The sequence below is a fragment of the Protopterus annectens genome, chromosome 3.part0 (genome assembly GCF_019279795.1).
Source record: "Protopterus annectens isolate FY-2018-M chromosome 3.part0, PAN1.0, whole genome shotgun sequence".
In the NCBI taxonomy this organism is placed as follows: Eukaryota; Metazoa; Chordata; order Ceratodontiformes; family Protopteridae; genus Protopterus; species Protopterus annectens.
The window spans coordinates 1,860,986,648-1,860,999,147 of record NC_056731.1 but is presented as its reverse complement, the minus strand read 5'-3'; the positions used below and the strand labels follow the sequence as shown (position 1 = coordinate 1,860,999,147).

Sequence of the window (12,500 nt, the reverse complement as noted above, 5' to 3'; positions counted from 1 at the left end):
ATACAATCACAACATATTAACACACACACACACACACAATATATATATATATATATATATATATATATATATATATATATATACACACATACACACACACACACACACACACACACACACACACACACACACACATATACACTCAATCTACAGTTACAACATAACTTCATTTTACCATGAATATCATAATACTGGGCTTACCTTCCACCTTGAGCCCCATCTCCAGAATCCTGGCTTTCAGCTTCGCTAGGTGTGCTCTCCGATTTCGAGGAAGGAGACATGGGGGTTGGGACTAAATAATGAAAATAACAGGTATCGCATGTTAACAAATGCAGCGGCTGCACTGATGCAGAGCAGTGACAGACACAGCATAACGAAACCGATGCAAAAAATCAAAAGAAAAGCCATGGAAACCATGAATTGACACAGATGGGGCAAACGAAGAAAACACAGACATGAAAATGAAATAAAGTGGAAGAAATTTAAGAGAAAAGAAAGAGGAAGAAAGTCAAACAAATGCTAAAATACTGCACACAAAATTTTGAAATAAAATCTGAATGCAAGCAGTTTAATTGCAAAAAGACATCAGCAAGTGTTTAGTTCAAAGTTGCACACACAAATATTTAATTTTTAACAATGTAAGCCAGCCTACCAGTGCACCACATCTTGTGAACATGTTAAAGCTATCAAAAGTTACAACTCTGCGATTTATGCAACTTGTACTTTTGACTGATTCAGTACAAGCCAGCTGAGATCATAGACAGAGATGGGAGTTCTACCAATGGCAACTACAATACCTGTTGTTTACTTATCTATTATAGTTCATACCTGACATATCATTTAATCAGTTTATTATAGTTGCAACAAAATTCACTGAAATTTTAAATCAATGCTGCCAATTATTTGTCATGACTTGTCCCATAACCACAGACAGCATTGTGAGGACAGTCCATCTTCTCATGTCAGCTTCCTGCCTTTAGCAGAAACATAGGCCTGGTTGTTATGCACAGATTCCTTCGACTCACTGAAGGCGATTTCAATGAATGGGAAAAAATGTTTGCTGAAACCACCTTCGATAAGCAGCAAAAATGTTTTTTTGGAGGGTGGCAGGCCACCCCTGTCCCCACATGTGGGCAGACACCCACCCCCACATCCCCCAAGCTTAGAGTATATATATATATATATATATATATATATATATATATATATATATATATATATATATATATAGATAGATATATATAGATATATATATATATATATATATGTAAATAGATATATATATATATATATATATATGTAAATAGATATATATATATGTAAATAGATATATATATATATGTAAATAAATATATATATATGTAAATAGATATATATATATATGTAAATAGATATATATATATATGTAAATAGATATATATATATATATATATATATATACACACATACCATCTCTGAGGCAACATAACAGTGGAGAAAGCAAACTCTGCTACTGAATGTAATTTCAGCGAAGAGCACTCACTCTGTGTTCAGCGATATTAAGTTCGATCATACAATGTGCTCCTGCTATGCGCCATCTGCCATTTTCCTTACCAATGAAAAGGAGATGGAGGAGCTTGCAGACCACCACCTACTAATAATGCTGATCTTAAAATCAGAAGGTGGAAGGAAAATACCTGCTGCAGAAACCTCTCTTCAAAATAACCTGCTTATATAATGGTCCCATGCTTACATCAAGCAGTCATACCATACTACACAAAATCAAACCTTACTTTTCACGTATGAAAGAATAGAAGGGTTACAGACTACAATAAAAAAATACTCTTGCATTGAGCCAAAAACCAAAGATTTACATGATTTGAGCACCTTTCCACGCCTTGAATAAAATAGTGTGTGTATATATGTGTGTGTGGGGGGGGGGGGGGGCTAAAAAGAGCAGAAAGTAGTGAGAGTCTCATTTTTTTTCATGACAAAGGAAATTCCTTTGTGGTTTCAAAAAACATCAGAAGTCTGAAAAAGTATCATAGCCATTCAAAGTCTAGTAAACAAAATCAGGCAGGAAACTTTCTGCCATTAACCAAGCTATGCTATCACAAATAAAACATGGTATGTACCAAACGATCATACCTGGACAGATAGTGATGCAAGTCTCTCTCCCCATTGCAGAGTTCAGAAGAGAATTCAGATAATTCCAGTCTGTCAGACTTCACTGAGCTATGGAGTGGAGCTGTCAATCAGATCTGTGTAACCCAGCCCCCCTAACTCTCAAATGTCCCTGGATTTGCATCATTTGTTTTACTCCTCATAAAAAGTTTTAGTATCTGGTAAATTTCTGAGGATTACAATTGGTTAATAATGCTACTCATTTGAGTTCATACTTGGTATCGCTCAGAAAATGCACATTTATGCAAAACCTGTTCTCCTAACTTTTTATACAAATTAGAGTAATGTTTTAAAAATGTCTCTGGGCCTTTGCCCTCCCTTATTTTTTCTGTCTTCATCCAGAATTCTTGGGTAAAGTGGTTTAGAAGTCTGTTAGGTCCAAAAGTAAATCTACAAACACCTTGCAAAGAAAATGTTTCCAGTAATTCTGTAATCTTGTATAGATATGGACTTCCATCCTTAGACCACCTTTATTCCAACCAGATCTCCAAACCATGGAATTCGATTCCTCAGCATATCCTTAACATGACCAGCCCAGCCAAGTTTAAACAACTTCTCAGGACTCACCTAACCAATAACTGGCTCTGCTCATGTACCTCCCCGGCTAAATTGAAATAGGTTCACCTGTTATTTGCTTCATGGTGGCCTAATGGTTAAGGTGATTGCCTTACAAACACAAGGTACAGGGTTTGAATCTCACAAGGGATAATTGGCTAGGCTTAAAATGGCTTACAAGGGCAGTTAGCCTAGTATTAACCTATGAACCTATAAACTTGTTCTCCGATCTAGTCTACTTCCTAAACAATTCCTCCTTTATACTATCCCTTACCTTGGGACTCTCCCTCCTACAGTAGCCTCCTTACCTCTTCCCTCTCTACAGAGTTTCTCCATTCAACATTTTTCGCTGCTTTCAAACTCTTCATACTCTAAGTTATACTTGCTCTATTAAACAAACTGTGCCAGTCTCACTTGTACGATTTACTTTGTACTTGTGAGTATAAATTTCCCCGGGTCTCTGCTGAAAATGGGTCAATGGCCCAGTCAGACCTCACTGGTAAACAAATGTTGAATAAGATAAAATAAATGTGCAGGAGCATCAGCTTATTTGTATTTGCTAACCAGGATAGAGTTCACAAGGACCTTTTCCACATTCAGCCTGACAGCACTGCCTGCTTAAATGAACAGCTCAGAATCACAGAGTGAGTAAGTAATGGAGGCTGAGGGAATGAAATTCTCGAACATAAGCAGCAACTCATTAACAGTTACAAGTTCAATTTTTTGTACAAACTGCCAGAAGGTTTGGTCATTCTGGTCAGACTGAGTCACTTCCAGCTCAAGTGACAAAATAGGATGCTATTGCTTCTCTTGAGAGAATCACCATGCAACATCAGGGTTTCACATTTGTAACCAGCTGGTTCATCCTACAGTTGACACATTTATAGCTTCTAATAATCACATCTTTAGCCGCAACTCATCAAACCAACCATAATAATAATAAACACACTACAGTAGCACAAAACTCATTCCCTCCTGTACAAGTCTTTTGAGTGTGTACCTTTAACTCCTAGTGGGTGTGGCCTAAGCCTTTAAAAATGAAGTTATCGCCTTACAATTCTAATAAATACTCAATGACAGAGGTCAAATATCAGTACAATTCTGTTTGCCATCATGTATGCTTCAAGATAAAATATTCTGATACCTTGTATGTAGCGTGGTTTTGGAATTATTAATGCAAGTATGAACAAGTAATATTTGACGCCTAGAGGAGCAGTAGGGGGTAACTGCATATGCACCTGGAGGCGTCACTTGGATGTAATGAGATAAAAGACCTGGTCAGCTAATGGAAGAGTTGTGTGAAGTATTCAACAATACAGCAGACTGAAGTATTAAATGCATTTGTCTTCACTATATATGAATGGGGATTCCAGCCCTTTAGCAGGCCTTCGAATGACAAAAGCTTTTTTATTAGTAGTGATAAGTAACAATAGTTGCGGTCGAGGGTTTGATTCCCAAAGCCTCCATTGCCCAACCATCCAACTCGAGCAAGTTACTTAACTAGACAAGTCTGAAAAAAGCCCATGAAGATCAGAGCTCTGCCATGATTAGCAATTACAAATTAAACAAACTAAAGTAGGTAGCCTCCAAGCTGTGAATGGCTATAGAGGGCACGTTTGCTAAGGAACCTGACTGCAGTAAGCAAATTCCATTTCAATGTCTGAAACCACATGGGCAAACAGAAAAAGTCAAACAGAAATATCAAAAACAAAATCCCAAGCGTCTTAAAGAAATATGTGTAAGAGGTCAAGCCTTGGAATGTCTCAGGTAAATGACAAAAAAGGAAGTTGTTCTTTCGGGAAAGACAACAAACTATCATTGCATGTGACATGCACACATCATACTATATTTTTGCATGACAAGACTCCATTATACTCTGAAATCATGAGCGACCTGAAAAAGATATTCAACAAAAGGAAAACATGACAGTAGCTGCTATATAGTATCCTTATCACACAGTAACTGTTACATAGTATCCTTTTCAGGCAAGAGACTAATTCAGTACATTACCTTAGTGGGGGGCACAGATGAGAAAATGTTCTAAAATGGCAATAATTGCACCACACAACCCAATCATAAGCTGCCATCCCCACTCACTAGGACCTTTTTCTGGCAAAAGGCTTATCAACTAAACTGTGATAACCACAAGCTTAAAAAAGCCCAAAATTTCAAGTCATCAAAATTCACCCCTCAAGATAACACAAATATTAACAAAACTAATAATCTTATTCTTCTCTTTTATAAGTCATTTTGAATAACAGTGAAGCATTACTGTGAAAGCAGGGACACTTCAAATATCTTCTGTCCTGCTGAGCACCTCATAAACCTAATGTATTTAAGTGCCCTGTATTCACATTAATTGGAAAGGCAGAACGCAAACTCCACATCCAAATTTCAGTTAGAGTCTATTCCACACATATCCAACCATAAGTTTTGAAGATTGTATCTGCTTTGCAGTACTTTATAAGTAAGGCCCTAGTCTACTATCACTTTGATCATACTACGATTCTTGGCTTGTGCTGCATACTGCCCACTATTCTTGCATTGTATTATTGACCATTTTCCTCTATATTAATCTGTATAATATGGAGATTTTCTCCCTGGGCCTCCGCTGAAAATGGACCTGTGTCCAGTCGAACTCTCAGTAACCAAATGTAAAATAAATAAATAAAATAATAGTCACCACTTTGTGGATGTCTGCCAAACTCTCTTCTGCAGAAGGCAGCAGGAACTACTGATCAAATACAGATCTCCTATGGACGCAAAGCAGAAACCAAAGTAAAAGGCAAAGCAGAAACCAAAGTAAAAGGCAAAGCAGAAACCAAAGTAAAACGCAAAGCAGAAACTAAAATAAAATGCAGAACAGAAACTAAAGTAATAGGCAAAGCAGAAACCAATGTAAAACGCAAAGCAGAAACTAAAATAAAACGCAAAACAGAAACTAAAGTAAAACACAAAGCAGAAACCAAAGCAAAAGACAAAGCAGAAACTAAAGTAAAACACAAAGCAGAAACTAAAGTAAAATGCAAAGCAAAAACTAAAATAAAAGGCAGAGCAGAAACTAAAGTAAAAACACATCCATTCATCTCCAATTCCCAGTTTATCTTATTCAGGGTGGCAGGGTAGCCACATGGTCCTCCTTTGGCAAGGGATGGGTGCAGGACACAGAACCACTAACAGATAGGATTGCAGGTCTAACCATACCTCTCAACCACTTAGAACAAACGTTTTGGACAAAGCCAAAAACAATGGGATGAAAACGTCGAAAAATCAGAACATTTTTAAATATTCCTGTTATAAACCTAGAAAGCTGCTAGAATAAACTGTTTTGCATTAGCATGCATTTCGTGAAGGATATGAAATCTGAAAATGAAATGTCTGTCATTGTTTAATTACTTCAATCCTCAATTTGCCAGAAAAACAAAGCTTGTATAAAGCAACAGACCAAAAATACTGACATTCTATGAAATTCTGGACAGTTAAGAGGTATGGGTTTGACACAAGATACGTTTATACACACACTCACATACCTTTAACATGTTTGCCCATGTGCACAAACACACATTTACAACAAACTGGGAGGATCACCCACTCACCCGTGTGTGTCTTTGGGATGTGGGATGAAATCAGAGCACTGGGTGAAAGCCAAGGGCAAATGAGGTGGATACACTGCAAGAATGTTCTAGTCAAAGTGAAACTAGATAACTAACCCGTGAGGCCACAACACTAACTGCTGTATCACTGTACCAACCAGGTAATTTGTTTTTATACCGAGTAACCTAATAAGTTAGATTAAAGATGATAAAAAAACAATAAAAAATATTAAATATCTTTCTTCCTGGAAATATATGAAGTTTTCTTTTGGTAAATAACCAGTAGACATTATGCATGAAATGACTGATTAGTGGATAAGATTACCATATTTTAATGGAAAACAGACAGCCAAGAAGCTGAAGTGTATATAGGACACTTTCTGAACTGTCTTATTTTACAATTAATTTAAAATGAAACATCTGAGGAAAAATTAAAGGTGGCAGGTGATGTCACAAAAAAGTGTGTGCGCCTTTTTTTTCTTTTAGTTTCTCTGTTACCTCAGTTTCTCTACAACCATTCCCATAAAATGATGTCATGGTTGGTATTACATGACCATTTACATACTCCTGCAATACAAATTATGGGTAATGTTCTTTACAAAAGCATTTTCTCACTTGTATTGTGGTTTCACTGCTTCATTTTCAGATGTCAGTTTTCATTGTTGGGTGTCTCACCTGCAAGACCTGGTTGACAACTCGCCTTTATGGAAGCAGGAAACTCATACTGATGTATTTAATATGAAAATAATGCAACCTATACATTAATTTAGGTAGTCATTGTGGGTACAGCATTGTCGCCTCACAGTAAGACGCTGTCCAGTTCGACTCTGAGCACCTTCTGCGTGGAGATATGCGTGAATGGGAGTACCTCCGTTGAAGGTTGTGCGTCAGGGTTGGCAACTGCATGTAAAAATCAACTGCCAATCATTAGCGGACCAGAGTTCCGCTGTGGCGACCCCTAACCGGGAAAAGCCAAAAGTCACAACATTGTGGGTTCAGTCTTTTGTGAAGTTATGGTAGGGGGTTTCAGCTCTAAGAAAAAGTTCAGTGGATTGTCCGTAGCAACAAAATAAAATGAAAAAAATAAAATTTCTATAACAAAAACTCTATGATTTAGAATTGTATGGGGTAAGATCATACAACACAGAGGATTTATTTACACTTGCATCAGAAAGTAACAATACAGTTAAGAACCTGTAACTGGCACTCATAAAATGTTACATTTCATCTTCCAGGTAAGGTGTTTTAAGACACTCTTCCCAGTCCCATCACATTAGTTCATTCTACCCAATAGAAAGATCATTTGGAAAGGCCAAACCCCTTAGTTCCTTAACCTTGAATTATATTCTGATCCTTCTCTCACCCTTTCCACTTTACTAGCAAACAAGAAAAAAAGACACTTTATTCAGCTGTTTTTACTGTATTTGTGTTTTCTCCTCCTATTCTATTACTTCATTGCTACTTGCTGCTGCTTGCTCTCTAAAGTGTTCAATTACACCTTTTGTGTTACAATTTAAACAGGCTATAAACAAGCAGTAAAAAATTCAAGTGTTATTCTAAGCCTCTTAGTTTTGGTTTAAAGCACGTTGGCTTTAGGCCTACCCCTTAGCTCTCCCTGGCCTTTCTCTCTCAGATCCTGACAAATATGGATGGACAATTTCCTACAGTTTCTCCTGCTAGTCTGGTTGATATGGGCACCCTCAGATAGTGTAGCAACTGCCTCATGTACACCGATAACCATCTACTACTACCACCTAGGAACACTATTTGCGAGAGATGCAATTACATTAGGAACCTAGAGTCTATGCGCTCTCCTTCACAAGCCATTATATCCGACACTGAGAAGGTGGTCAACACAATCACTACACCTCAAGTACCACCCACACCTACACAACACACACACCGATGTGGGGGTCTTCAACAAAAACATACCCAAACAAAGGAGACCTCGGTGGGGAAAAACATGCGATCTCCACAGCCCTCCACACCACATACCACACAGTTCACACACCTGCGTCTCACAGCCACTAAGGCTTAACCATAAGCCCAACATATTAGTCAGAAGAGACGCCATTGCAAGGCACACAGATGTGCCTTTCACCAGGCTGGATAAGGAAAACATTTTAATATATATTAAAGACATACTCACCTCTAGGCTGGTCAAACAGTATGGACACACAGGAGATGCTCCAGGTCCAGTCAACCATGCAGAAGACCTCTATATAAATCATAGCTAGCTACTGGCCCCCAAATCTGACTCAAGATGCCCAATCCGCCTATATGGACCTCTTTGAATCTATCAAGATTCAACCCTTTACTCTGATCCTGGGTGGCTAACTACCCAAACAGACTGGAAGAACTACTCATGCCAGAACACAGATGCACAGAGATTCCTCGATTTTGTCAATGCAAATGCTTTGGAACAGCTAGCTGATACCTCCACAAGAGGTGATAATATTTTGGACTTGGCATTAACCAACATGAGTAACCACTGCAGCATCCCTGCAGTATCATCCTCCCTGGTATGATCAGACCATAAAGCAGTCACTTTTGAAGTCACCATCTCCCTCAACACCCCTCTAGCTATTGTCAAACAAAAAAAAAACTTCTCCAAAGCTGATTACACCCTTCTGATGGATGGTATAAACACCTTCACAGCACCCTCCCCCTCTCTAGGAACTGGCACCAGTATCCAAGGCTATACCAAAACACTATACAAGCATTTATATAGATGCATGGAATCAGGAATGCCCGACAGGACTAAATCATCCTTCACAAGGAAGAGTCTGGTGGACATCTGCAATAAATCTCTATAACAAAAGGAAATAATTGCTGTCCAGGACCAAAAAGGAGCAGGTGCCCAATTGGAAGCAATCTCTCCATATCCTGAACATGCAAACAAGAGCAGTAGTGAAATCCTGCAAAACAAACCTAAAGTCCAAATTGGCCACATCTACTAGAGACTAACACAAGGCCTTCTTCACATATGTCTGCAATCTCAAAGGAAGCACTCAGATCTGTTCAGAACTGACAGTCAAGGACACCACATATACAAATGCCGTAGATATAGCAAACGTGTTGCCTGACCGATTTCAGCAAAAACTTCACCCCTCTGCCCCACCCCATCAGTAAATCAGGACATTCCCAGTACCTGCCCCCTTCCCCTTTTATGTAGGTAACAGGTTATCACTGTTCTCTCAAACAGCCTCCATGGGACCCGATAACATCCCAGGCTGAATCTTACATGAGCTCAAGCAGGAACTTGCAGCATGATTATGCACCCTATTCAACCAAAGCCTGAGTACCAGCTTTGTTCCAGCTGAGTGGAGAACAGCCACCGTCATCCCTTTGCACAAAGATGGAGCAGCCACCGATGTGGGAAATTATAGACTCGTCAGCCTAACTAGCCTGATCTGCAAGGCCATGGAACAGATGATCACAGACCTCAGTAACAAGGACATTGGCAACCTTGAAACACTCAATCCCACACAGTTTGACTTCATCAAGGGGAGGTCATGTCCATTACATCTGGTCAAACTCTGAGACGGTCACCAAAGCCAGGGACGATGGGAGGACTGTGCACACCACCTACCTTGACCTGGCCAAAGCCTTCAACATTATTCTTCACTTGGGCACAATAGATAAACTCTCTCAACTAGGTATCAATCTGTATATTATCAGATATGTAGCTAACTGGCTCATTGATGGAACACACCTAGTCAAAACAGGGGAAACCACAGGCAGTAGATCCATAACAAACGTGTACTCCCAGGTACAGTCTTAGGGGCTCTGTTATTTGGGATATACTTTTCTGAGGTGCAGGCCAAAATCAGTGGGCTATGGCTGACCAAGTCTACAGATGAATGCAAGCTGGGTGCTGTCATCAATTCCCCTAGTGATGTGGACATCCTCCAAGAGTGTCTCACCCAGACAAATGTCTGGTGCCAGAAACATGGCCTTAAGCTGAATATCAAAAAATGCATCATCATCCCCTTTGGGAGAGTGACATCCCCACAAATGATCACATTAATAACAATGTCCTAAGCACACAATCAGTCGTGAGGGATTTGGGCATGCATGTTGACAGCAACCTGACTTTTGACCACCATGTTGCTTCCATTGTAGGGAAAGCTTTCTACATGGCCCACCTCATAAGTAAGGGCATCTCATCCAGGGACAAGGATGTCATAACATCCCTGTATTCTTCCCTTATAAAGCCCATTACTGAGTACAATGATCTGTTTGGCATGTACCTTGCAAAGCACATGCAGCAGCTGGACAGACCACAGAGGTTCCTCACTAGGAGAGTCCAGGGCCTCATAAATCTACCATACACAGGCAGGTTAAAAGCCCTCTCCCTCTAAAAGCCCTATCCCTCTACTCAGTTTCATACAAACTCCTCAGAGGTGACTTCTGTCTGACATACAAGGTGATCTTGGACTCAACCTTGATGGGACTGCTGCATATCCGCAAGTCAAGCTCCACTCGAGTAACCTGCACTCGTGGCCTCAACCTGTTCTGTGACATCAATAGAACTTGTTGGCAGGGCAGATGTGCCCCAGAGACTCCCCCATCTGTGGAATAGACTCCACATCAAGCAGAGTACCTCTTTACCCCTTAAGTGTAACCTGGATAACTGGATGTGAAACCGAAAACACATCCCTGGGATTCCACCCGTGTCCCTGCTTGGTAGGAGTGCTGGGTGCTGAATTGTCTAAACATGGACTAAACTCTTGGCTAGGCTTATAAGGGCCTCAGGGCCAACAGCCTCGTAACTTCCTATGATCCTATAATGTACACTGGTTTAAACGGAGGCTTTTGACATCACTTACTGGATGATGTTAAATTCAAAAGAGGTACAAAGGTTTGGAAGGTATCAAATATAGTACGTCCAGACAATTTTCCAAGATGGCTGCACACAGATTAACAGCTTAATTTTATCTTTCCCAGTGTGAAAAAAGAAACTGAAAAACAAGGGCCACAGGAATTTGTTACTTTTAGTAAAATTCAGTTACAGGCCAGTAAGTACACTGCCTTGATGCAAACAAATTTGAAACTAAGACAGCCTGAAAGAAATCAACTAGAGAAGGTGAAGAGAAAACACTGACTGAGAAGAATCCTGCAGCTGATCAGCAAAAAGCAGTTCAAGCTCCAGTTTTGGTGCCAGTAATTTAGAGGAAAAAACTCAGATGTGCTCACAGCAGATTAAAATAGACACAATAAAGGAGTAAATTAACTCAAACAAAAGGCTGGAAAATGGAAGAAGCTTTAAAAACATATTCGGATGAGCTGAAAAAACTGGAAAAATCAGGTGGACAAAAAATGAAGAAAAGGCTGGCTGAGTAGGAGATTAGAAAGAAGAGAGGTTACAAAGCTGTAAGAATTAGAGGTCAGAGTACATAGGGAAAATATAAGGCTTTCTGCTGTACCACAGAAATTAGAAGGAACAGACTGGATTAGTTTAATGACGGCACAAATAAATAAATGCACTGGTATTCTACGGCAGGAACTGTTAACTGAAAGGACACAGTGTATATACTCCAAACATGGCTATGAGAAAGCAGCCAAAACAGACCTGTATTAGTAAAGATGCAAAACTACCAGTGGGACAACTGTGGCAAAAGAGGAATTTCACTTTACACCAGGTAGAAGAGAAAAACTTCCAGCAATCAGAATGTCACTAGGAAGGTACAAGATTCAAGCTGAAGTATCCACCTGTCTTCAGAATACTTTTTCTTGTAAGACCAAACTCATTTTTGATGCAGAACAGGCTCAAGAGGAAATAAAAAACTGTTGAACAAACAATGAGCCATTAAGCAGAAGGGAAGTCTGCATCTCTTTTCTGATAAGGTACACCGAGAAACTTTGCCAGTGAAACCTTTCCACTGTTCCAAAGGAAAATGCTTGAGAGATGGAGAAAATAACAGGAAATCACTAGAAAAAAAATGAGAGTGTGATGACCCTCCACTGGACCAGTAATCAAGGAGCCTCAGTCCTCACCACTGGCACCTGTGGGGGGATGTTCAACTAGGACAACAGGTAGACGCACAGTATTTCCAGATGTTGCTATCTGCATCAAGTGCAATTTCCCTTAGGAGCACAGAGACCATAGTTAGTCCGGGACTGGTTCCCCTTTCTCCAGATCCCCAATAAGACACCCACAGACACAGATATAGAGTTGAGATCTCA

At 39.6% G+C, this 12,500-nt stretch overlaps 1 protein-coding gene across 1 annotated transcript in view; it reads right to left on the bottom strand.

Annotated features, from left to right (window-relative positions):
- Nucleotides 1–12,500, bottom strand: part of LOC122797217 (cytoplasmic dynein 1 intermediate chain 1-like) — a 796,503-nt gene that overhangs the window by 706,465 nt on the left and 77,538 nt on the right. The window contains exon 2 of the mRNA XM_044066048.1: nucleotides 202–292. Coding sequence (XP_043921983.1) covers nucleotides 202–281 — 80 coding nt within the window. The 5' untranslated portion in view covers nucleotides 282–292. The remainder of the gene's footprint in view (nucleotides 1–201; nucleotides 293–12,500) is intronic.